Genomic DNA, 26,361 nt, shown 5'->3' on the forward strand with positions numbered 1-26,361 from the left:
AAACAAAAGGTGGCTACTTTGAAGAACCTACAATTTGACATATTTCCAGTTGTTTCACACTTTTTTGTTATGTGTATAATTCCACATGTGTTAATTCATAGTTTTGATGCCTTCAGTGTGACTCTACAATTTTCATAGTCATGAAAATAAAGAAAACTCTTTGAATGAGAAGGTTTGTCCAAACTTTTGGTATGCACTGTATATATTTATATAGGAAAATGAGTTAAAAATTAAGGCCAATATTGTAGGGTCCACTTTTGTTTACTGAATATATTAGTTTACATATATTATTCCAATTTTACTTAATAGACTGATCAGATGTGACGGCCAATGTACTATGCATTCATAATTCAAACATTAAAATAGAAATATTCCCGAACAAATATTAATAAACAAAACTGTTGGATTATAAAATATATCTCTGTCAATCAATGGCTTCATGCTTAGGGCAAAATGAAAGAAAATTTTGAAGAATTTAAATTAAGAGAAACTCTCAAACGCTAATTTACCATGCAGACCTGTCTTCAGCCACACCTGCTGCTTTAGGGAATGGGATTAATAATTTACATGGACTCACTGAAGTTTAGGATTTTATTCGAAAGATTGTTGTAAATTAGCGATATCCTTTTGAGTTTCGACAATATATCTCTAATTTAAAAACATTAACTTCAGTGAGTCAAATTAATCCCATGAAACATACTCAAGGCATTTTAACGTATAAATTTTACGTAGGCATTTTTTTGTGTTGAAACAAATCATAGCCTATATTTATTTATTTCTCGTGATATAATTATTAAAGTGTTTTACCTCGCTGAAAACTCTCCCTCAGAAATAACCGCCATTCCTGTCAGGCGCGCGCGCTCTTGTGGTCGAGTAAACAAATTATGCTTCCAGAGATTTGACCTACATTTCTCTAAACTGCACTAAAACGCACTATTATGGTATTCTGACAAGCGAATTTTTATTTTATGCGACTCGTTTATTGTATTAAGTTACATGTATCTGTAGGCTACTACTGAGATTAAGGCATCTTGTAAAATTTATACAAGCTTGGTTTTCTTGGATTTATGAAAAACGTGATTAGACTAGTACCATTGTTTTTAAACTTTGAATTACTTTAAAATAGTAAACTTTCTGCTTATTGATAGCTATAGCATTCCTATAGTTTGATTGTTGGAAACAATAAAGAGTGCATTGTGGCTACAACCATATTTGGAAGAATTAATTGAATCACTCAGAATTCAGACAACACTGCAGTTTATAATGGAACATGGAGCTTCTAAACGGACTTTATGACTTGTTGATCATAAGAAAAATAGAGAGCAGTCAGACACTGTAAATTCCTGCAGCTCAAGTGGGCTGAACTCTACATTTTGAAACTCGGTGATACTTTCTATGCCAATTAATGAATATGAAATTGGGTATAAATATTAAGAATGGTGTATTTATTTCTTTTAAGTATTATATTTACTAAATAGTCTGAATTTAAGTTTTACAATTTGGGTGCACTGTATAATTAATTCAATTCAATTCAAATATTTTTATTATATTAAACATCTATTTTCTAAATCGTACTCTGCAGGGATTCTTTAGTGTCTTCCAACATGGGCTGCAAATAGAGATTGCCAATCCATCACAGGAAACACGCATTTATATTACACATAGTATACCTATAATAATTATTAGCCTAATTGTAAAAGTTTTTTAAAGGAGGATTTGAATTTAAAAAAAAAATAAAAATAAAAACCTGATGTTAAATTTTACAGTATGAGAACTAATAAAATGTATCATGAATCCCTTGATAATAGAGATCTGTTCTTCAGCTCGACAGCCTAAGGGAGGAATTTAAGGTTAAACTGAACTCGGTGGGAAACATTCTGCTGCTCTGCACACAGATGCATGCACAAACACGAGATCTTTCAAACAAGAATCCACTCTTTAGTAAAAATTCTTATGTAATATGTTGCTTTAGGTGAATCTTAATTGACATGAGATCAGCATACCTCTTTTTTGCAGGAAAACATGCTTCTTCCTACACATTTACACCACTTATATGATGCAACTGGTGTTCATATTCTGCATTGAAGGTTTTGTGCCACGGGTTTTAAATGTAATATATTGAAATGAGTGAATCATTAGAGTTAGTTATTGGCAAATAAAGGTGATATTGAATATTCAAGGTTTTTAGAGCATAAGAGGCTTTACTACAGTATAACCAGCAGTGGGAAAACAAGCAACCTCCATAAAAGTTTGAACATGTACAGAACTGCTTTTATGAGGTAAGGTTTACAGGGGGAATGCGAGCATCTATCTCAATCACTTGAGGGTAAGATCAATCAACCAATCTTACTTCTCAGCATCACCTTTCAACTCCAGGTGATTTAAGCTGACAGAATTCCTTGCCATCAGCAAGTTTTTTGATGAGAAAATAAGGTCAGTATGTCCTTCTTTGTCAGCTACCAGCATATATAAGGACCCTGAGTTGCTCTATTGCACTCACTCTCCAGCCAGAGCAGAGTAAACCCCTGTCCACATGGCTACCACCTTCTCCAGCGGCAGCTTCGTTTCCAGCAGGTCCTCGATGGGCTCCTCACGCTTCTCTTCTGCAGGTGGAGGAGGTGGCCGCATCAACACCATGAGGGCTGGAAGTGTGTACGGAGGCGCAGGAGGTTCAGGGGTCCGCACCTCCAGTGCCTCTCGCTCCATGTCCTCAGCAGGCTCAGGAAGCGGCTTTGGCTTTGGAGGTGGATTTGGTGTCGGAGGAGGCGCTGGTGGAGGATTCGGCGGGGGATTTGGTGGTGCTGCAGCTGGAGGAGGATTCAGCGTCGGTGGAGGTGCAGACGACAGCGTCATTGGCAACGAAAAGTTCTGCATGCAGAATCTCAACGACCGTCTGGCTGCTTACCTGGAGACGGTCCGCTCCCTTGAAAAGGCCAATGCAGACCTTGAGCTGAAGATACGCCAGTTCCTTGAAAACAGAATCTCTCCTACTGGCTCCACTCATAACTTCTCTGCCTTCGAAGCTACCATCGGTGACCTCCAGGCTAAAGTAGGTCTAGCTTGATACTTTGTGGTTACTGCTATAAGAAAATTGCATAACCTAATAATCTTAATTACGTCATTAAAATTAATTTTTTTTGCAGATCCTGAGCGCCATTCAGGAAAAGAACACAGTCCACCTCAGCATTGACAATGCAAGCTTGGCTGCAGATGACTTCAGAATAAAGTAATATTTGTATAGAGTACTTGCTGTGGAAATGTACAGAAATTATATAAAAACAACAGCAAATAACTGCTTAACTAATTTGCAAATCAGCTTTTGGGTAATGTGATACATTATACACATTTTTACATTATTAACGATGAAAGTAATGTTAACAATCCATAAGTCACACCAAATGATCTTTTAAAGAGACAGTTTACCCCAAAATAAAAATTCTGTCACCGGTTCTTTTGTATAATGTTCCTTTTCTATTGGACAGATATGAGAACGAGCTGGCAATGCGTCAGTCTGTGGAGGCAGACATTGCAGGGTTGAAGATTGTTCTTAGTGAGCTCACCATGAGTCAAAAAGACCTCAACCTGCAGATCGAAGGGCTCACTGAGGATGTAGGAGCCATTTTTGGGTATGGTAAAGTTTTTGTCCACTGGGTGGTGCTGTGGCTAGGTTTAATTAGAGCACCTGAGCAACATGTGGAGCGCGTTGGTGGTTGAGAGGCAAACAGTTTTTGACCGCACGACAGAGTAGCTTGGAAAGTGGATTCTTATTTGTATGCTGTTCATTAGGTATGGCCTTTGTGTGTACATTGGAAGAAAATGAGAGGTCACATGAAGTTGAGATTATGTATAATGAGTTCACGAATAAATTAGACATTTTTATGCATCTATAACCCTCTGCATGGACTCTGTTTGTACGCGTACCAAACTTGCTTTCTCCTATCATCAACGGCAACGGCATTGGAAAGCCTTTACTCAAAGTCAAAAACTGTGCTTCATTGGAAACAGGAGATCATCTGGAGTAAAAGTCAACACGTTTGTTTCGATGGACAGAGGGAGGCTGTTTGGATAAAGTCTTTGTGTTTCTGCATGTGAGGATCGTCTCGTTAACATATAGTTTGGATTATATTTTCCCCTTGCTGATTTCGTCGTTGGATTTACGCTGCACGCTCATCTGGCTGTTAAAGGGCTGATCATTGGATCATAGGTACGTTGTTTCAGCATTAACATGGCCATGTGAAATTGTGTGCACACATTTGCGTAATTCCAATGCATTGGTTGCCAAAGCCTGACGAACACTGTTTGTGTATTTGAATTGTATGTTTGTTCACAATTGTTTGTAAAATGGAAAATGAAACGTCTATGAATGTTAAGGGGTTTAATGAGTCAAAACAAGACATGCCTAATGTTGAAAATGAGTCTGAAAAAGAGAAAAGGACTGTTAAATTAACAGCTAAGGCTTTAATGGAAAAACTTGACACTTTGCAAAAATTAAGAAAGGCTAAATTAAACAAGGCTCAGAAATTAATTGAGTCAATTAACAGGTTAATCCATGAAAACAAAGAATATGAACCTGAGGTACGATTGCCTTTTGAAGAGTTTATGAGGTTATGTTCAGAGGCTACAGAAGCACATGAGTCACTGTTGGTTATCTTACCTGTTGATGAAGCTGAAAAACATGAAATATGGTTTAAAGCCAAAATGATACCAAATAATGAGTTAATTGAACGGGTGAACAAATGGTTATCAGATACAGAAAAAGGTCAGAAAAGCTCTGAAGTGGCTGAAGTTTGTAGTGATGTTGGTCCTGGAGATAGTGTCTCAAACGTGTCTCATGCTACCTCTAAACGTAGTAAACGCAGCTCACACCGCAGTTCATCTATATCATCTACATGCATTCAAGCAGAGGCAGAAAAGGCTGCACTTATGGCACAAGCTGCTGCATTGAAGGCCAAGCATGCAATTGAAGCTCAGGAGGAGGATTTGAGACAGAAAAAGGAACAATTGGAGTTGGATGCTCAAATAGCAGCTTCAGCTGCAAAGATCGCTGTGTTGCAGAGGTCTGATAATCAAAGCAAATGTTCACGTAATTCAAGGTCAAAATCAAGTGAGATTAATACAACTTCTCGGCCAAAGGGTCTTAATCCCAATGCAAATAAATACGTACCAGTGAGTTCAATGCCAATAAATATAGCTGGAGCAGCTGATGTCTCTGCATCTCAAGTCATAACAGAGAATCAAAGGAAAGGATGGAGAAATCAACAAATATTCCACACTGCTCAACAGTCTGATTTCCAATATTCTGCTCAAGTGCAACAAAGCAATATGGGAGTTGATCAAATGTCACATGTTCTTCCTCCTCATGGTGATCCACTGCTTGAAGTCTTAAAAAGACAAGAAGAATTAACATCTTATCTCATTCAACAGCAAGGAAATCCTCGTATTCTACCAAAAAGAGAGATCCCAGTTTTTGATGGTGACCCATTGCAGTATATTGCATTTATGAGAGCGTTTGAACATGGCATTGAAGAGAAAACTGAAAATGAAAAGGATCGTTTGTATTTTCTTGAGCAGTTCACAAGGGGGCAGCCTAAAGATCTGGTCCGTAGTTGCCAGCATATGAACCCAGACAGAGGCTATGTATTGGCCAAAAGATTACTAAAAGAACATTTTGGTAATGAATTCAAGGTATCTACTGCCTATCTTGAGAAAGCTTTGGGCTGGCCCACTGTAAGGGCAGAGGATGTGCAAGGATTACAGGCTTATGCTTTGTTTTTGCGTACATGTTGCAATACTATGGATGAACTTACATACATGCAAGAACTTAACATGCCTAGCAACATGAAGATTGTTGTAACAAAGTTACCTTACAAGCTGAGAGAGCAGTGGAGGGCTCAGGCTTGTGAGATTATGGAGTCCAGTCAAGGCAGAGCAAAATTCTCTCACATTGTTGAGTTTATTGAAAAACAGGTCAAGGTGGCATCTGATCCTGTGTTTGGAGATATCCAGGACAAACAGGGCACAGGTAAATTCAAATCCCAAGTGCGCAAGACTTTTAGAGGGAATAGTTTTGCCACTGATGTTGCTGTTTCAATTCCAACTAAGACTGACACTGGGTCAATACAGCAAAGACACTGCTCTTTATCTAAGTCTAATGGAAACTGTTTGTTCTGTTCAAATCAACATCCATTGGAAAGATGTTTTGCTTTGAAGAGGAAGACTCAACGAGAAAAGATTGAATTCTTGAAATCCAAGGGAATTTGTTTTGGTTGTCTAAAGACGGGACATGTGAGTAAGGAATGTGACAATCGTTTGATTTGTGATGTTTGTGGAGAAGTGCATCCAACTATCCTGCATATATATCGTAAGGAAGTAACTGGGAAACAGTTGGAGGAAAGGTGTAACATAGTGTCTGCTAAAACTTGTGTTCATACAGGGGCCGGTAACGAGAGGAGTTTAATGCCAATCTTACCAGTTCAGGTGAAAGCTATAAAAGGTAACAACGTGATACATACCTATGCTTTTCTGGACCCGGGAAGCTCCGCTACTTTTTGTTCAGAACATCTAATGGAAGTGTTGAAGTTGAACGGAAAGAGGGTCAACATTCTTCTTCGTACCATGGGTCAGGAAAGGTCTGTCTCCTGTAATGTTATTGATGGACTGGAAATCAGTGGAATAGATACTAACCATTTCTTCCCTCTTCCTGCTGTATATACGCAGCAGAACATGCCTGTTGACTCTGGAAATATCATTACTCAGGAGGAGTTATCCAAATGGTCATACTTGAATAAGGTTAAGATACCACACATTCAAGCAGGTGTTGATTTATTGATTGGAACTAATGCAGCTAATGTGATTGAGCCATATGAAATTATAAACAGTCATGGTAATGGGCCATTTGCCATTAAAACCCTACTGGGATGGGTTGTTAATGGGACTTTGGAGGAAAATGGGGACCACAAGAATGAAGCTGGGCATTCTGCGGTTACTGTTAACAGAATTTCTGTTGTTAAATTGGAGGAGTTGCTCAATAATCAGTTCAATTATGATTTCAGCGAAAGAACTGCTGATAAAGAAGAAATGTCAAGGGAAGATCTTCGGTTTGTGGACATAATGAACCGCACTGTCATGCTCCAGGATGGACATTATAGCCTACAGTTGCCATTCAAGACTGGTAATGTCACGTTACCTGACAACTTCTGTGTCGCTAGGCAACGATTAAATGGCCTGAAAAGGAAACTGGAAAGAAACAAAGGGTTTCATGAAAAGTACTCTCATTTTCTTGCTGATGTTGTCCTTAAAGGTTATGCAGAGGAGGTACCATCTCACCAACTAGATCGTGAGGATGGCAAAGTTTGGTACATTCCTCATCATGGGGTGTTTCATCCCAAGAAGGGATCACTGAGAGTTGTGTTTGACTGTGGGGCAACATACAAAGGAACCTCACTTAATAGTCAATTGTTGCAAGGCCCTAACCTTACCAATTCTTTGGTAGGTGTGCTGATGAGATTCAGGCAAGAGCCAGTAGCCTTCATGGCTGACATTGAAGCAATGTTTTATCAAGTTAAAGTGGCTGAAGAAGAGGTGGATTTTCTTCGGTTCTTGTGGTGGCCTGATGGAAATTTGACAAGAGAGCCCATTGTATTTAGGATGACAGTTCATCTTTTTGGAGCGGTGTCTTCTCCAAGCTGTGCTTGTTATGCCTTGAGACAGACTGCAAAGGACAATCAAGCAGACTTTCCAGCTGAGGTAATTGACACTATCAACAATAACTTTTATGTAGATGACTGTCTGAAGAGTGTCTCTTATGAGGAAGTGGCCATCTCTATGGTTCCAAATCTAACTGCTCTCTGTCAAAAGGGAGGTTTCTGTTTAACAAAATGGATCAGCAACAGTCGCAAAGTGTTGCAGTCAGTTCCTGAGGAACACCGAGCTAAGGATATACAGCAGCTAGATCTGGATCGAGATAAATTGCCTGTTGAGAGAGCTTTAGGTCTTCAGTGGAGTGTGGAAACCGATACCTTTCAATTCAAGACTTCATTAAAAAATCAACCATGCACTAGGAGAGGCATTTTATCGGTGGTAAGCTCAGTCTATGATCCCTTGGGCTTTCTGGCACCACTTCTTCTGCCTGCTAAAGTACTTTTGCAGGAGTTGTGTAGACAGGACTTGGGCTGGGATGACACTATACCATCAATCCACCAGAAGAAATGGAATAATTGGATTCTGGAATTGGACGGAATAGCTGGATTCCAGGTGAACCGATGTTTTAAACCTTTGGAATTTGAATTGCCTTCCCACGCTTGTTTACATCACTTCGCTGATGCTTGCGAAGATGGATATGGCACAGTTTCATATATTAAATTCCAGAATAGTGTAAACCAGGTACACGTGGCTTTCTTGCTGGGCAAGGCTAGAGTAACACCACTGAAACCAGTGACCATACCTCGTTTGGAACTTACAGCGGCTGTACTTGCTGTTAAGGTTGACATCATGCTAAAGAGGGAACTGCAAACTTCATTGGAAGATTCTGTCTTTTGGACTGATAGCATGACTGTCCTTAATTACATCAAGAATGAAGACAAACGGTTTCATACATTCGTTGCTAATAGGGTGTCCTATATAAGAGACAATACACAACCTCAACAGTGGCGATACGTGCCCACTAAAGAAAATCCAGCAGATGATGCATCTCGTGGTTTGAAAGCAAAAGATTTTCTGAGCAATACCCGATGGATTGATGGTCCCAGTTTTCTCTGGAAGCCAAGTGATACATACTTTCCAACAAGTGATCTGATATCGACTGATGACCCTGAGATTAAAAGGTTGAAAGTCAATGCTGTGGTTTTACAGAATGGACAGAATGCCACAAGTCAACTTATTCATTTTTTCTCAGAATGGAAACGTTTGAAAGTTGCAGTTGCTTGGTATTTGAAACTGCAGAAACTTCTGATGGAGCTGAGACGTAAACGAAAGGAGCTATCTTTGGAACAGATTGACAGTGTTGCTGTGGATGTAAGGTTACAGGAGTTTAAAGCATCTCTGGGCAGACAAAGTTTGACTGTGGAGGATCTTTCTATGGCTGAGAATAGCATAATTCGTTTATGTCAACAGGAACAATTCCAAGAGGAAATTGCTGAGCTCAAGGGTAGAAACGTTGGTGTTAAAAGAAACAGTAATGTTTATAGTCTGGATCCTGTGTTGTGTGATGGATTGTTGCTAGTGGGGGGAAGACTTGGCAAGTCAGCTATGCCAATTGAACTAAAACATCCCATCTTGTTGTCTTAAGATCAGCATGTGTCACATCTCATACTTCGAGATATTCATGAAGAGTTGGGTCATAGTGGCAGAAATCACATGAGGTCTGATAATGGGACAAATTTCATCGGAGCTGAGCGGGAGTTAAAGCAGGCTCTCACTGCATTAAACAATGAAAAGGTTCAAAGGGCCTTAAGGCAGAAGGGAGTTCAATGGAGCTTCAATCCTCCTACAGGCTCTCATTTCGGTGGAGTATGGGAGCGCATAATTTGAATGGTGAGAAAAATTCTTTGTGCAGTTCTTCGGCAACAAACATTGGATGACGAAGCTCTGCAGACTGTCTTGTGTGAAGTGGAAGCTATTTTGAACGATCGTCCGATCTCTAAACTATCCAATGATCCTAGTGATTTGGAAGCCCTTACGCCAAATCACATCCTGCTTATGAGAGAAAATCCTGCGTTACCACCTGGGTTGTTTGAAAGATCAGATCTGTATGCCAAAAAGAGATGGAGACAGGTGCAATATATTTCCAATCTCTTTGGAAACGATGGGTACAGGAATACTTACCCTTGTTGCAAAAGCGACAAAAGTGGAATAAAGAACGAAGAAGTTTTTCTCCTGGAGACATTGTGATTATTGCTAATGCTACAGCACCACGGGGTTCATGGCTACTTGGAAGAGTTGTGGAGACCTACCCTGACAATAAGGGCTTGGTACGTTCAGCAAAAGTTCAAACTAAAAGTAACATCTTAGAACGTCCAATTAGCAAGCTTTGCCTTTTATTAGAAGCAGATTAAATTAGGGCATTCAATATTTTGAGTGTTTTATTGTCCTCTAAAGACATTGGTACAAAGTTTGAATTTGTATGCATGGCTCCATTTTGTAGGAATTTGTAATTGTTATGTCAAAATGTCATAATCAATTAAGGGGCCGGTGTGTAGGAGCCATTTTTGGGTATGGTAAAGTTTTTGTCCACTGGGTGGTGCTGTGGCTAGGTTTAATTAGAGCACCTGAGCAACATGTGGAGCGCGTTGGTGGTTGAGAGGCAAACAGTTTTTGACCGCACGACAGAGTAGCTTGGAAAGTGGATTCTTATTTGTATGCTGTTCATTAGGTATGGCCTTTGTGTGTACATTGGAAGAAAATGAGAGGTCACATGAAGTTGAGATTATGTATAATGAGTTCACGAATAAATTAGACATTTTTATGCATCTATAACCCTCTGCATGGACTCTGTTTGTACGCGTACCAAACTTGCTTTCTCCTATCATCAACGGCAACGGCATTGGAAAGCCTTTACAGAGGAGCTGGTCTACATGAAGAAGAATCATGAGGAGGTAGTAAATCATTGAAAACCTTCAGATTATGCTAAGAATTGCTTTTAAATAAGAGGTCAGGTCACACAGGTGTTTTACAGCTTTAAGCTCTAGATGTCACTGTTTTGTAACATATTTCAGTTCCATGATGCCTGAAGGCAAGAATGAACAGGTGATGAGGAGAAGATATTTTAAGATGGACATTTGTGATGAAATCATATATGATGTATCTTCAGGACCTCCTGACCTCTCGTGGTCAGATGAGTGGACAGATCAACGTGGAGGTTGATGCAGCACCGCAGGAAGACCTGACCAAAATTATAGCTGAGATGCGTGAGCACTACGAGACTGTCGTATCCAAGAGCCAGAGAGACCTTGAAGGCTGGTTCCAGCAGAAGGTTGGTTCAGTCCAGAACTTGATAACAAACACAAAGTCATATGCAGAGCCCACCTTAAAATGTTGGAAATAAAATAACAATAGTTCACGATAGAAAGGGAAAACATCTACTCAATTAAAACAAGTTAGAAAATGATCGATCAGTTCTTGCAAAGATGATTTGTGTATGTCCCTTAAGTCTAGACACAGCTAACCCTGTGATGGACTTATGCATGTATTAAATTAAACTATTGTTTTAAAACACTTCTTTCGCAGTCTGAGACCTTGAAACAAGAGGTTGTAACAAGCACAGAGACCTTGCAGACTTCGAAAACTGAGGTCAACACAGTGAAGAGCACAGTACAGTCCCTGGAGATTGAGCTTCAGTCTCTCCTTTCCATGGTTAGTATGTGTAGACTTGTGAAACAACAACAACTATCAAATTAACTGGCATTCACTTTAAAAACCCAATTTCGAGCCAAATAATTCATAGTTACATTTAAGAAAATGTATTTGGACTCTTTCTGGTTAGGAAATGTTTTAAGATGTCTTTAGTTTTGGTCATTGCTAACATACCTTTCTCTCATTATCCTTACCTCACAGAAATCATCCATGGAAGGCACCCTGGGTGAGACTCAGAATCGCTACGCCCTGCAGCTGTCCGGCTATCAGGCACAGGTGAGCGGTCCTGAGCATAAGGCTGACAATCTCATACATCTCACAGACAGATCTCTTACTGTAGCCAACCACTAACAAGACTTCAAATGACCTCCTATGCCAGGGTTAAAAATTCTGTCTTCTTCCCTCGGGCTTGTAGGTGAGTGGAATGGAGGGTCAATTGGTGCAGCTTCGTGGCGATCTGGATCGCCAAAGTCAGGAGTACCAGATGCTTCTGGACATCAAGACCAGACTGGAGCTGGAGATTGCAGAGTACAGGAGACTTCTGGATGCAGAAGCCAGCGGCAGGTAAATCACAGACTACATCTAGTTTGCATGCTCTGCTCCATAAGTTGGAATATTCTTGCAAATATGCAGACTGAGAAACATTATTTTCCTGCTATGCTCTACAAAAAAAAAAAAAACTTTTTATTGAACTAATTTTTTTATATTATAAATAACTATAATTGCAGACCCATGCAATAAACCCTGTATACCTACATAGATATTTATTGCACTACTGATAGATTTTTGAGGAAACCGTGAGACTTTTTTCAGGATTGATAAATTCAAAGTTCAAAAGAACAGCATTTGTTTAAACTCTTCTGTGACAATAATATAAATGTCTTCACTGTTACTTAAAAAAAAAAAAAAATTAATGCATCCTTGCTGAATAGAAGTGTTAATTTCTTTAAAACAAATCTTACTGAACCCAAACATCTGGGCAGTAGTGTAGATAAAAATAAAGGTTTCTCTATTGTCATTGAAACATTTCCATTCCATAAAAAGTTTCTTTAGATTATTAAAATGTCCTTCACACTAAGGTTCTTCTAGGTACTGTTCGCTTAAAGGTTTTTGAGATATAAAAATATTTTTTAAATGCCATTGCCGTGAAAACGCCCTTTATATTTAAAAAAGGAAAAGTTTGGGGTTCTGTGGAAGTTTGTGGTTTAAAGCTCGAAAGACCACAATTGTAGTACAAATCGAGCTTTACAGGTTTAACTGGTTGGGTATTCTTGCTTCTAAACAGCCTCATAATCTCTGGCTCTGGATCTGGCTCCAGCTCCTCCTCCAGCTCGATCACTACCACCAAAGCAGCAGTGATCACTCTGGTGGAAGAGGTGGTTGATGATGGGACGGTGGTTTCTTCCTCTTCAACAACCCTTGTTAAGTGAAGCCCACCAGACACGTGCTGGTTGGAGAACAGACCTTTAGCTCCACTCATGCTATCAGAATATGGTGGTTGTGTTTGAATATTTACAACAATAAAACTGATGTGAAAGACTCAATTTGAATGGTTATGTCATCAATTGTATATGGATGCAATTTAGAGATGTTTCAGTTTAAATGACCAGAGATCCAAAAAGGGTATATTAACACTGGCACAATAAAAGTATAGTGCACTCAAGAACAAACATGTACTAAATAAAACCATCCAAGAACGAAAGAGATTTGGAGAAATTTGCTTTGTTGACCAATGGATGGGTGAATGGGTGCCATCAGAATGAGAGTCCAAACAGCTGATAAAACATCACAAAAATCCATGTAATTTGCACGACTTTGTTAACATCTTGTGAAGTGAACAGCTGCATGTTTGTAAGAAACAAATCTATCATTAATACGTCTTAGCTTTAAACTGTTGCTTCCAGTCAAATTTCTTTATCCATAATGTTGCTTTCTCCAGTGAAAAAAAAAGTTGTCTTGTCTGATTCAGGAGGAAAATACACAGATCAAGCAGCATTTACAAGTGAAAACAGTCCAAATCTGTTTTGCTGGTGGACTTTGACGTGTAAGAACAGGCAGGACTTTTTTTTACTGGAGGGTGACTGAAGAATTGTTATGGATTATTGACTCGTATTTTGGCCAAAAGACATAAAATAAAAAATGCCCTAAAGACATTTCTTACAAACATGTAGTTTTCACTTCACGATATATTAATTGCTGGATTGGGATCAGGATTACTTGTGGATTATTGTAATGTTTTTATCAGCTGTTTGGACTCTCATTCTGACGGCACCCATTCACTGCAGAGGATCCATTAGTGAGAAAGTGATATAATGCTAAATTTCTCAAGATCTCTTCCAAAGAAATAACAAACACATTTACACATTGGATGGCCCGAGGGTGAGTTCATTTTAAGCCAATTTTCACTTGGGGAATTCTTTAACTCTGCCAAGGATAAACATCAACTATAATATATCAAAATATTTGATTTACATGTTGCTTGCAAAACATGTCATCACGATACACAGCTACTTCTGAATGGCCATCTATAGAGAAATATGCCTTTTGTCCACAGAATGCACTACACTCAAACATGACCATGCTAACCAGCCAACCTTGACTTCTTGTGTCAACTAGTTAATCCAGCATCAAACCACCAACAACCAGCACGGTTTATAGATGTAATTATGCATGCCTAATCCTGCCTTTTTTGAAAATGTCTTTCATAAAATTTCATTTAATAGAAATGACTTTTTAAATTGTCTTTTTAAAAATGTTTTCCACTTAAAATCACATAAAAACTCCTAAAACAAGCTACACTTATTGATTCAACATTTTGCAAGCTTATTGTGTTCATTTCTTAAAATATAAATGAGTTACAAACAGAAAAATACGATAAAAATAAATCACATTCAAGATGCACTCTGTGAAAACAAGTCAATACCTTGCATAGTTTCACTAAAACTTGCATCAATTACATCTTGTTTGAAAGGTTTTCAGATATTTTAACTGGAAAACAAAATATGCTATTTCACAGTGCTCACATTGACTCTATGAAGCAATCATATTAATAACTGTTTCTACTGAATTATTAGCAGTAAGTCACACCCATCACAATTACTCACGATAAGTCACAGCATTGACTAAAACGTTCAAACGGACTACACTAAAGTTATAATATTAATCAAACCGACTGCAGTGAGTCCAATTCAGTGGTCCAAAGATAATAAGATAAGATGAAAAAGATATTGGATAATGTAGCATAGGGTCAGTATCATTGTGTTTAATTGTGTAGACTGAAAAAGCAGTAAGCATTGCACAATCCTGACAAATGACTTTCTGCTATGTTGCAAAAGTACCTAAAAGGTCAAACTGGAATGAAAGATATTTCACTCACTACCAAAATAAACAAAAGGCAAACAAACAAATCTAGTTATTGTTCCGTTGAACTTGCTGTGCAGAACCTCACCTTTCCATCATAATGCTGCTATACATCTGGAAACCGCAAATGTCAAGTGTTTTCAGCCCAGCCCAGCCAAGCCCATAAAAGAAACGTGGTCTGGTCAGTAAGCAGAATTCATTTTTGTGGTAACACACCTGTGAAGGCAGCGATGAAAGGTCCTGTTGAAAATAATTGTTACTAATGGAAACAAGTCTTTAAACTCGCATGTTTGTAGGATGAAAACCACTGTGCTGCAGGGTTCTCTGCACAGGATTCATTTCTAAAACATTTCAACAACCGTTGCATCTTTAAACAATGTCAGACAAAAAGCAGCGGAGAAAATGTCTATTGTGAAATAAAACATTGTTTTGGATTGCAAAACCATCGTGTGTTCTATGTTCGAAAATAATAATAATAATAAATATAAAAAATATAAAATAATTTAATCTAAAATCTTAAAAACAAGATGCATTTACTTTTGAGAAAAAATAGGCCTAATTCATTTTTGATAATTACAATTTTAAAATGCATTTAATTTATTTGATGCAATGCATCTTTACTCCAGTCTTCAGTGTCACATGGTCCTCCAGAAATCATTCTAATCTGCCGATTTGTTCTTATTAGTTTTGTATAATAAGCTAGAAATATATTGATATATAGTATTATCTCAGTGATCTTTTTATTTTTTCAAAGTGTTTGCACTATCATTACTGCACCCGAAAGTCAAACAGAAGCTGAAAGATTTGCTAACTGTGTCTTTTACCCTACATTTCACCTTAGGTGTGACCTTAAAGGTCGCTGGAATCATTCCAAAGAATGCAGTGAGATGACATGCATGGGATTCCAGGCTTTGTGTCTTATATTCAGATTCACTCTATAAAAGACGCTGGCATTCTCCTTGCTTCATTTACTGACCTGCCAGAGCAGACGCAGACAGAACATGGCTTCCAGCTACTCCACCCGCAGCAGCTACATGTCCTCCAGCGGCTCCACGCGTATGTCCACGTCCAGCGTGGGAAGCAGCCGCATGAGCACCGCGAGAGCCGGGAGCGTGTATGCTGGCGCAGGAGGTTCAGGGGTCCGCATCTCCAAGGCCACTTACTCTGTCGGCGGTTTCAGCGCGTCAGGATCTGCAGACAACAGCATCATTGGCAATGAGAAATTCGCCATGCAGAGCCTCAATGACCGTCTGGCTGCTTACCTGGTCAAAGTGCGCTCACTGGAGAAGGCCAACGCTGATCTGGAGCTCAAGATCCGCCAGTTCCTAGACGGCAAAGCCTCCCCTGTTGCTCGTGACCACAGTGCCCACTTTGTCACCATAAAGGATCTTCAGGCTAAGGTATTTAATGTTTTTTGAAAGATCCTAATATAGAGCTAAAAAATTACATATATACATAAAACAATTATATTGGTGTATATGTCCAGATCATGGCAGCCATTCACCTGAAGGGTGGAATCCATCTCAGCATCGACAACACCAGCCTGGCCATTAATGACTTCAGAATGAAGTGAGTCTTTCCAGCAGATTCAATGCTTACTGCATGTTTTCAACACAGGCATAGAAGAAAATCGACTCATAGCAACATAATGCACTATGCAGAAAAGGAGATTTATGATATTTATTTATCAATTTTATTTAAACACATTCTGTATAGAATACAGAATAAATGTTTCATTTTCTTCAAAGATTAAAACTAAATAATTTGTAACAGGACAATGCAAAACTGCAGGATTTTTCCTTGTGGTCTCCAGAATTATTATAGTACAATCAAATCAAATCAAATTATAAAACTTACTTAAAATAAAATGAATTTTAACTTAAGTCAAAGCAACATTTCTCATTTACATTTAGTTTAGCTTGATTTACTATGACTTAAATAAAAAACTATACAGACATTTAAAAAACAAAAACTAATAAAAATGACAAAAACATCAAAATTACTAAAACTTTAAAATAAAGAATAGAATTGTTTTTTAAATATTAATAATAACTAATATTATCTCAATGATACTAAAATAAGAATGGAGGTCTCATATTTAAACCCAAAAGGTTTCATGTTATACCATGCCATTTTGAGAGATAATATTATATCTGTGACTATATCACTGACAGCATTGTTTTACATGTTAACTGTTTACTGCAGACATTATTTATAAATAGTAAAGTATGTATAGAATAGCATGAGTGTTGCAATGCATCAGTTTTACCTGAGTTTGGAGGTGGGCGTTTTGCAGTAAACTAGAGCATGTTTCTGACAGATATGAGACCGAGCTGGCCATGCGTCAGTCCGTGGAAGCAGACATCGCCGGCCTGAAGAGGGTGCTTGATGAGCTCAACATCACCACAAAAGACCTCACCGTGCAGATCGACGGGCTGAAGGAGGAGCTGGTCTATCTGAAGAAGAATCATGAGGAGGTACATAACGAATTTGCGAAAATGTATATAGTAATAGAATAACATATGTAACCTTAAAATAAGATACACTGACCTGAGAATCAGGGAGGTTACTTGAGACTCGACATGAATATGAATATATTCCTAGGATCTGTTGGCCGCACGTGCACAAATGAGTGGACAGGTTCACGTCGAGGTGGATGCAGCTCCACAGCAAGACCTCACCAAGATCCTGGCTGAAATCCGGGAGCACTACGAAGCAGTCACAGCGAAAAACCAAAGAGATCTGGAGCACTGGTTCAAGACAAAGGTGAGATGTCTCAAAACACACAGGGACAGACTATTAATGAGCCTTTTCATGGTGTGAGACAGCTCGTTTCAACTAAGCTAAGCAATCTCTCTCTTCTCTTTATTTCAGACGGAAACTCTGAAACAAGAAGTTTCCACCAGCACCACAGACCTGAAAACATCTCGCACTGAAATCAACACGTTCAAATCCACACTACAGTCTTTGGAAATCGAACTCCAGTCCCTCTTAGCCATGGTCAGTGATATGGAACTGGCCATTTCTGTAGTACTATTCGGGCGACTTTATTCTGAATTAGCATGTTCTTATTACTGTAGAAAGCATCTATGGAGGCCACGTTGAATGACACCAAGAGTCGTTATTCCATGAAGCTGTCCAGCTACCAACATCAGGTGAGTAGATTTGCAATTAACAAAACTGATATATCATTCACTCACCCTTATGTCATTCCAAACCTGTATGTCTTTTTTTTTGCAGTGCATCTTAAAAATAATTAAAGTTTTAAAGACACAAAACCATTTGTTTTTTGTGCTCCCAGGTCACCGTCCTGGAAGAGCAGATGGTCCACCTCCGTGCGGACCTGGAGCGCCAGCGTCAGGAGTACCAGATACTCCTGGACATCAAGACCAGACTGGAGATGGAGATCGCTGAGTACAGGAGACTTCTGGATGGAGAAACCACGTGAGTTGATCTGTTCCCTGTCAGTTAGATCCAAATCGTTCAAAAAGCAGGTTAAATGTCACAGGAACTCACTACTATTAGTTCAAAGCCTCATAACTGTTGTTTTTCCTCTTCAGTGTCAAAACAACCTCCAGTTCCACCTCGAGGACAAAAGTCATCACAGTTGTGGAAGAGGTTGTAGATGGAAAAGTGGTCTCCAGCTCCACGTCCTCAACCATGTCTGACAGACGCATACTTTGATCGGCTGTGATGCCTGTTTGTGTTTGCACCAAGCACACATCTGAAAACCAAATAAAATAAAGCATCATTTAAACTCTATTCTGCTGGAGTTTTTGTTTATTTTATTTTTTTAATAAAATTATGCATATTAAGTCAAGACTACTTCATCTTAAAAGTGATTAAATTCCCTTTTTTGTTTAATATGCAGAAAGTATGTATTTCAGTCTATATGGAAGCCAATATAATTACACATCTCTTTTTAATCCTCCATCTATTATCATTTACTTTTTTTAAAAAAAAAACGTTTTACTATAGTTAAACCATGGTTATTACAAATTTTCTAAAATAGTTTAATCATGGTATTTTTTAGTAAAACTCTGGTTACTCAAATGGTAATTAATATGCCAAAAAAAACAGGTGGAGCTTGAATGTCGAATGTTTTATCCTTGATGTTCACAAGTAAACCTGTCTAGGAGACATTAACAGTGCTTCATGAACAACTTCTAAACATTTACAGTCTGTTGAGTCTCAAATACACGTGTAATTTGATTATAATACACGTCCAGAGTTAAATCTGTAAAGCCACACAAAAATAAAAACACAGTTATGCTAGTTAGAACTGACGTTTGGGAAAGATACATAAGCCAACTTCGACTTATTAGACAAAATATTTCAAAGTAAAAACGTTTTTACAGTTTCTATTATCTTATGAGTAGTGTTGATGACAAACCTCTAATACTGAGGTGACAGCGAACTCTGGTGGCTGACCCAAAAATCCTGAATATGAACATGAAATTGAGACGATTGCTTCCTACAAATGTTAATAACCGTTTTCACGTCTTTGGGAAATCAAGCATCACTTTTAGGTGAGTATGAAACATTTAAATGGCAGTTTTTAGATTAAAAACACCTTATAGTCCACTTCAGAAGGCTGTATCCTCGTGGCATTCAGCGTTGAAAAATACCATAGATATCAGCCAGCAGTGAATACAGATCTGACTCAGAAAACCATGCTAGGTCAATTACAGCTTGAAGTCATTCTGGTTTGTACGCAACAACTCCTCAAAGATGCATTTAGTTAACTAACTGCATGGATAATTACCCTGGAACAGCTGGGAGTTCAGTGGGAACTAAGCCTTTGTGTTTTTCTATTATCAGTCCACATCCTTAAACTTGAAGCTACTGTCAGCTAATTTAACTGTTCCCTACACGTCTGAATCATTAAGCATTAATGAAGCTGAAGTACTTACACAAGCCATGCACGGACAATAAAAACTGCCTGCAAAATAAAAATAACCATATGTTGAGTTTTACTTGACTTAAAGATGTCAACATCCTTGTTGCCACAAACTGTCATTTTAAGCTACGCACAGCTATGGGGGGGGAGCTCCAGCTCTTTTCAGTTTGTGCTAAATTTACTTTAGCCTACTTTAGACTGGCTCCCTTGTGAAAGAGGAGACTATTGGGACACCAATTAGGTGATAAACATCCATAATAACTATTTGGAGTCAAACAAAACAAGTTCAGTGACTCTCAAAGGACCTGCAAATATCATCAGTGCTGGAGATAAAACGTGCAGACCCACATAATTACATTAAAATAAACACATATCAATGCCGCAAATTAATATTTATGGGGAGAAAGAGAGATTATATTTTATTTCTAACTTAAATTCTTGGAAGAATGCAGTTTGCTTTTATTTAAACGCGAATATCCAATTAGCCAGTTTCTTTACTCCAAAATAACTCCACAGCTGAGAACTTTTTTTTTTTTTTTGCAGCTATTAAACTTTACTTTGTGTTGCTGATTAACTACTTTTAAAATCCAGTTTGATTGAAAACACATGTTCATTCCCTGTTTTTCTGTAACAAACACCTCGGTTTAAGAAATTCCAAAGAGATGATTGAACTAGTCAACAAATTGTTCTAAACATTTCCTGACTCATAAGAATGACATGTAAATATATATGAAAAAAAAAAAATCACAAAACGTTTAAACAGCAACTGAGACCTAATAAGAAGTGAAAAAGAAGCTACAGTTCTTCTACCACCTAAATTTATCTACATCTATGTAATCCAGTTTTTACTGGATTGGAGGTAACCCAAAACCTACAGGTGCACAAGTTGTTTGATTTACAGTTGAATTGATGCCGCAAGAGTCAAAGATGAGATACTCAATAAATCCCAAAATAGCCACTTTAACAATCATTAAGTTATTTATATGACAAAGCAGGCAACTCACACCAGCCTTAAAGGTATAGTTCACCCAAAAAAAAGAAAATTCTGTAACTAATTACTCACCCTCATGTCATTCCAAACCTGTAAGACCTTCGTTTATTATCAGAACACAAATTAAGATATTTTTGATGAATTCCGAGTAAGGACATTCGTCCCCTCTGCGTCATTCTGGCACCATTTTGGAGAGGATCACATGCGTGAACAACGTATCAGTGTACATGAGTTGCATACGTATGTGATACTCTCCAAAATGGTGCCAAGGTGACGCAGAGGAGACAAATTGTTGAATAAAGTTAGTTTTGTGCACAAAAAGTATTCTCGTAGCTTCGTAAAATTACAGTTGAACCACTGGCGTCACATGGATTATTTTAACATTGTCCTTACTCCATTTCTGGACATTGATCATGTTAGGATCCTTGCCATCTATGGGAGGGTCAGAGAGCTTGGAATATTTTGATTTGTGTTCCAAATATGAACGAAGGTTCCAAAGGTTTCCAAACCTGTAAGAGTTTATTTATTCTGTTGAACACAAAAGAAGATACTCTGAAGAGTGTTGGGAACCAAACCATTGAAGTACTTTTTCTCATCATATGGCTATGGTCAACTTTTTGGTTACCAACATTCTTCCAAATATCTTCTTCTGAAATGGGTTTTTGGGATAACTATCCCTTTTATAATAAGTATTCCATATATCTTGTTAAATCAAATAAATAAATAAATGCACAAGTTAAATCTACATTAGCATGTATCTGCCACTGCTGTAAATAAAGGCATGGGTGAGAAATGTCTTCAAATGCAGAATGGAAATACAGGAACTCCATGAATTCTAAATTAAAAAATAACAGCAGATGTGTGTTGTTGTTGTTTTTTACATTAGTTTCTTTAATAATTCATTCCAGTACATGGTTTAAGAATTACATATTAGCAATAAAACGTGTACACTGAGTATTTTACTGGAGGAAAGAAACTAGAATGGCACTCACTACGACACAGATCAGACAAGATACAAAGACTCTGTAAGCTCACTGATCCCAAACAGAGACACTTTCATAAGAGAAAATCAGTCACAAATGTACCCAAAAGAAAAGATTAAGAAAAGGAGAGGAGACGTAAGGTATGAAAACATAATGAAACATATATATTTTATAATATATTTATATATATTGTAGCTTTTATAGAAAAAAAAAAAAAAAAAAAAAAAAAAAAGTAATACTTTTGAGACATATTGAGGTTTCTTTTAGCTACTATCGTTACTGCCACTGCTGCCACTGCTAAGATCGGGCCGTTCTCTTTTATGAATCTGCTCGTGTGCTTTGAGATGACCTGATTGGCTGAAATTCTTCCCGCACTGCTGGCAAGTGTACGGCCGTTCGCCCGTGTGAATTTGCTGGTGTGCTTTAAGATGTCCCAAGCGACCGAAACTTTTGCCACACTGGGTGCAGCCGAACGGTTTTTCCCCGGAGTGAATCTTCTCGTGTGTTCTGAGGACCCCTGAATTGCTGAAAGTTTTGCCACACTGGGAGCAGCTGTAGGGCTTCTCGCCTGTGTGGATTTGCTGGTGATTGCGGTAACTTGACTCTTTAGTGAAGCTCTTGCCACACAGCGAACAGCAAAAGGGCCGCTCTCCTGTGTGGCTCAACTGGTGGGCTTTGAGTTCCTTCGTTTGGCCGAAGCTCTTACCGCACTCGGCGCAACTGAACGGCTTCTCGCCCGTGTGCAGCCGCTGATGCGAGCGGAGATCATCCGCTTTGGTGAAACCCTTCGGGCAGTGTGCGCAAGTGTAAGGTTTTTGCCCCGTGTGAATGAGCTGGTGCCTTTTCAAGTTACCGGCCTGCCCGAAGCTCTTCCCGCACTGGGAGCAGGTGTAAGGCCTCTCGCCGGTATGGATGCGTTGGTGAGTCTTCAGGTTACCCAGGGTGCTGAAGTTCTTCCCGCACTGAGTGCAGGAGAATGGCTTCTCACCTGTGAGGTTGCGAGGTTTGCGTGGAGTCGGCGCATGGCCTTTTGTGCTGGTTTGGTTGTGTGCGCCAGTTGCTTTGCTCACCTGGACGGACGTCAGTTCGTAAAGGTTTCCCGATTGGAAATCCGAGTCCATTTTTCCCATGCCGTCGATTACGGTTTCGGGCCGAAGCTTGTTGAGTTCGGTGCGCAGCTCCGCCATGTGAATGGACTCCAAGCCGTTCATCTCGGTCTTGATGTGGCTGGACATGAGGTTAGGCTCGTACTCGGTCTTGATGGCTCCGAGCTCGCTGGCGTAGTAGCTGTAGAGGTCCGAATGTTGCTCTGACTTGATGTACTCCAAGCTGTCTGAGACGTGAGTGATGTAGTCGAACACCAGACTGGGTTCGTAGTGTGACTTGTAGGAGTCCAGCTCCGTGCTGTGGAAGGAATGGAGGTCACTGTGGTGCTCCGATTTGATGTAGTCCAGGCCGCTGATCTCCATCTTTATCTGTTCGGATCCTAGCTCGGCCGTGCTTAGTGGCTGGATCACAGACAGGTCAACCGTGCAGATGGGGTCGAGGTCGGGCTCACTTTTGATGAATGGCAGCATAGCCATGGGCTCCACGATCTCGGAGGCCAGCGAGCTGAGCGTCGGCGTGCTGCATTCTGACGACAGCATGGTCAGGGTTGGCGTGGTACACTCTGCTTGTAAAGGGTCAAGCGGCGGCGGCGTGCCGCACTCCGACACCAAATTGTTTAGTCCTAAAGTGATGCATTCTGTCTCCAACTCTGCCATCCTGGTGGAAACTACTCCACCGCCCGACTGAATCGTCTGTTATGAGTATTATACTTTACTTTCACACAAATAAAAGCGGGATTCCTGATTGGGGATTGTCAACTTTGACAACCTCTGGCCTGGGTTAGGAACAACGGTGATTCCCCTGGCTCCTGGATGGGGAAATAAAAGACAAAATTCATTGCACAGCATTTAAACACCAAATTAATCTTCCATTATTTAGATACAAAATCGTAAAACTATGCAAAATATTTTAAACAATGGAACCAAACTTTCCCCATATTTTATTGGGCTAAAATTGTTGTATTATTGCTCAACTCAAATTTCATTATAATGCAAGTATTGTATATTTTTTGACACTAGTGCAAAATGTATTAAATATGAAAGAGAACCAACAAACATCACAATTATTACATGCCACGGTCAAATTATGGTCAGAAAACAGACCTTTTCTGTGGAGGGTGAAGATTAAATCCAATCACAAAAAGCACAAAAGCAGACTTAACACTTATTTTAATTGACATTTGAACCAGTCTGCAATTTTGGGTTTTATATGATTTAGTATGGTCTTTTCTATGTAATGTTTGATAATCACTGATCTTACAAATGCAGTTATTTCGACATGACTTGAATGGACCTTTTGCAGGACTGAAGTAAGCATTTAAAGTAATGCTCAATTATACATTGATTCACATAATTTGTTATTTTGCCAGTACTTTAAAAGTCATTTTATAATGGCTGTTGCTTGCATGGCTTGAATGTATGTGACAAACATTTTTATGCAAAACATGAAATTACAAAAACCCTTGGTATAATTTTGCTCTGGAGGACCCTTACATTTGTAGTGTATCTGCTTACAGCATGTATCATACATGAATGAGAACAATAACCTGACATAAGCATCTACCCATCAAGATGTCAAAGTCAATCTGACACATGCAGGGACATTACAACCAGATGTTCCCATCATAATCTATTATTAAAAAGTCGCACAAAATAAAAATACCATGCAAATCTGTGAGGGAATCAAACAAAAGAGCTGGATCCCAGCTTATAAATGTATAATTACAACGTCGTGGCATTCGTGTAATTGCCTGTGCCGACTGATTGTGAAAGTACACATTTTAGGCCGGCGAAAAACAAAGACAACAAAAAAATATAAAGAAACTTGACGTAAATGTGCGTTGTAAAACGGCGCAAAAGCTCTTCGATCTAAATGGAAAACACTAAACCAACTAGTCAAGGTAGCTTCGCTAGTTCGCCACGCATCATGCACTTTTCTGCTGCCTTTCTTGAATCTGGCGGCGTTTTTGCACACAATAAATCTTTTTTTTTTTCTTAAGAGGGAACGTTTTAATCCACGACGCCAGGGACCGGAGAGCATGCGATATAAACACAGAACCGGTTGCGAATAGCGGGTATATCGGCATGCAGGGCGCGTTTCGGTGTTTCCAGCGGTGGTGATGAACATACAAAGGCAGGAGGGTAAAAATGCCACAGCTTCAGCGTGCGCGAGCCAGTGGCCATCTTGTTTGTAGCTGAACGTCTCTGCATCAGCCAACTGAACGAGGGAAAGTTGAGCCAGCTGCAACTTCTGAAAGCAAACATCGACTCGTTCACCTTTGCATAACAATGCAAAGGCTCGCAGCGATTGTAGAGCGTACGTGGTGAGTTGCATGACTTGCGCGGTTCATGCACGCTCTCATCACCACTTATCAGGAGAGACAGGAGGAGGAAAAAAAGATGAAAACAGTAGAGCGCGAATAAAATCGCTTGGGAGAACGCCCCGGCGATTTTTTTTACCTGTTCATTGCTTTTTTTTGCGGCCATCAACGCGCCATAAGCTGAACCCTCATCAAACCCCTGCCGGACCCGCCACGTCCACCTCGGCCCCAGCGTCCTGCAGCCTCCCTGTCGGCTGTCGCACACACTCCTTCTCTCTCGCTCTCTCCTCCCTCTCATTGACTAATTCCGCTTCGTTTTCACTCCCGTTGTCGCTTTCCTACGGGTTTCAGCCGTAGCACTTCCGTCGTAAAAATGTAAATGCGCGCGCAGCGGTACCGTTCACTGAGCAGCTACTTTGTTTACTTCCTACAAATGCTCGTTTTCGTGCGAGTTATTCGAGGACGAAGCCGAGACGAATACAATAAACATCTGCACAGGCTTAGAAAATGTGTTTTGCGCAACCAGATGTGTCGTTCCTTCTCTGGCTAATTTAATGCTATCATCATCATCATCATGCAACATCTGAAGGAAAAGACATCAGCAGTTACTCGAAACAAAAGCTCAGGACTTGAGAGGAGAATCACCTGCTCTGGCACTCCACAGTTGTTATGGAGTGATGGATGGCGCGTGATTGTCATTAATCGATGATAAGTAAATGATGAGACCTGCATTCCATTGCATAGGACAAAGGGGTTGTTAAAAAAAATCTAATGCGTGTCAGTAACTATTATGCATAATAGCACATATGTGAAATATAACCACTGATAAGAGAAAATGTGAAACGGAATGAAATAAAAATTATTAAGGACAATTGAAATATGGGGGAAAAGTATAATGTAATGCATTTCAAATAAAAATAAGCTACACAAACAATTTTTTTTTTCATTTTATTGTATTTATATATTATCTGTCATTTATTTAGCCTATTGGAACTAAATATGATTGTTTTCTAGAATGGAGTTACGACAAATAAATGTTAATAATAAATGGAAATATTATTTAGTTCTGCAAAATATTACCATTATTAAGAGCAAGCAGTGAAATTGAATCAAATAAAGACATAAAAGAGCCACTGATATGCGTTGTTCTGTGCATTTTTGCCATGACAAAAAAAATCTTGCATCGTCAAAAGTTCTTACTGCTCTCAACATGAATAACAGGCAGTCTGGGATATCAGTCTTCATTACGCTCTTAGGCACATCTTACAGAGGACATAACTGTGGGTAATGTGCCAACAGGGCCACAAGGAAACCAATTGAAAAGTTTAAGAGGCAGTACGAGCTGACATGA

At 39.2% G+C, this 26,361-nt stretch overlaps 3 protein-coding genes across 3 annotated transcripts; 2 read left to right on the forward strand and 1 right to left on the reverse strand.

The window, feature by feature from the left end:
* Positions 1-2,501: 2,501 nt before the first annotated feature.
* Positions 2,502-12,838, forward strand: LOC113119888 (keratin, type I cytoskeletal 13-like). The gene is made up of 9 exons (XM_026289602.1): positions 2,502-3,049; positions 3,144-3,226; positions 3,483-3,609; positions 10,563-10,592; positions 10,808-10,969; positions 11,224-11,349; positions 11,551-11,625; positions 11,765-11,913; positions 12,635-12,838. The coding sequence occupies exons 1-9, from the start codon at positions 2,534-2,536 to the stop codon at positions 12,777-12,779; spliced, it is 1,413 nt and encodes a 470-aa protein (XP_026145387.1). The 5' UTR covers positions 2,502-2,533; the 3' UTR covers positions 12,780-12,838.
* A 2,831-nt stretch (positions 12,839-15,669) lies between these two features.
* LOC113119890 (keratin, type I cytoskeletal 13-like) lies at positions 15,670-18,471 on the forward strand. The gene is made up of 8 exons (XM_026289604.1): positions 15,670-16,109; positions 16,196-16,278; positions 17,030-17,186; positions 17,314-17,475; positions 17,584-17,709; positions 17,790-17,864; positions 18,011-18,153; positions 18,270-18,471. Exons 1-8 carry the CDS (start codon positions 15,711-15,713, stop codon positions 18,391-18,393), a joined length of 1,269 nt encoding a protein of 422 aa, XP_026145389.1. The 5' UTR covers positions 15,670-15,710; the 3' UTR covers positions 18,394-18,471.
* A 2,999-nt stretch (positions 18,472-21,470) lies between these two features.
* Positions 21,471-25,883, reverse strand: LOC113119870 (zinc finger protein 883-like). The gene is made up of 2 exons (XM_026289583.1): positions 25,150-25,883; positions 21,471-23,498 (listed from the first exon to the last, which is right to left on the reverse strand). The coding sequence occupies exon 2, from the start codon at positions 23,344-23,346 to the stop codon at positions 21,847-21,849; it is 1,500 nt and encodes a 499-aa protein (XP_026145368.1). The 5' UTR covers positions 23,347-23,498; positions 25,150-25,883; the 3' UTR covers positions 21,471-21,846.
* Positions 25,884-26,361: the final 478 nt, after the last annotated feature.

Source organism: Carassius auratus, chromosome 19 (assembly GCF_003368295.1).
Source record: "Carassius auratus strain Wakin chromosome 19, ASM336829v1, whole genome shotgun sequence".
In the NCBI taxonomy this organism is placed as follows: Eukaryota; Metazoa; Chordata; class Actinopteri; order Cypriniformes; family Cyprinidae; genus Carassius; species Carassius auratus.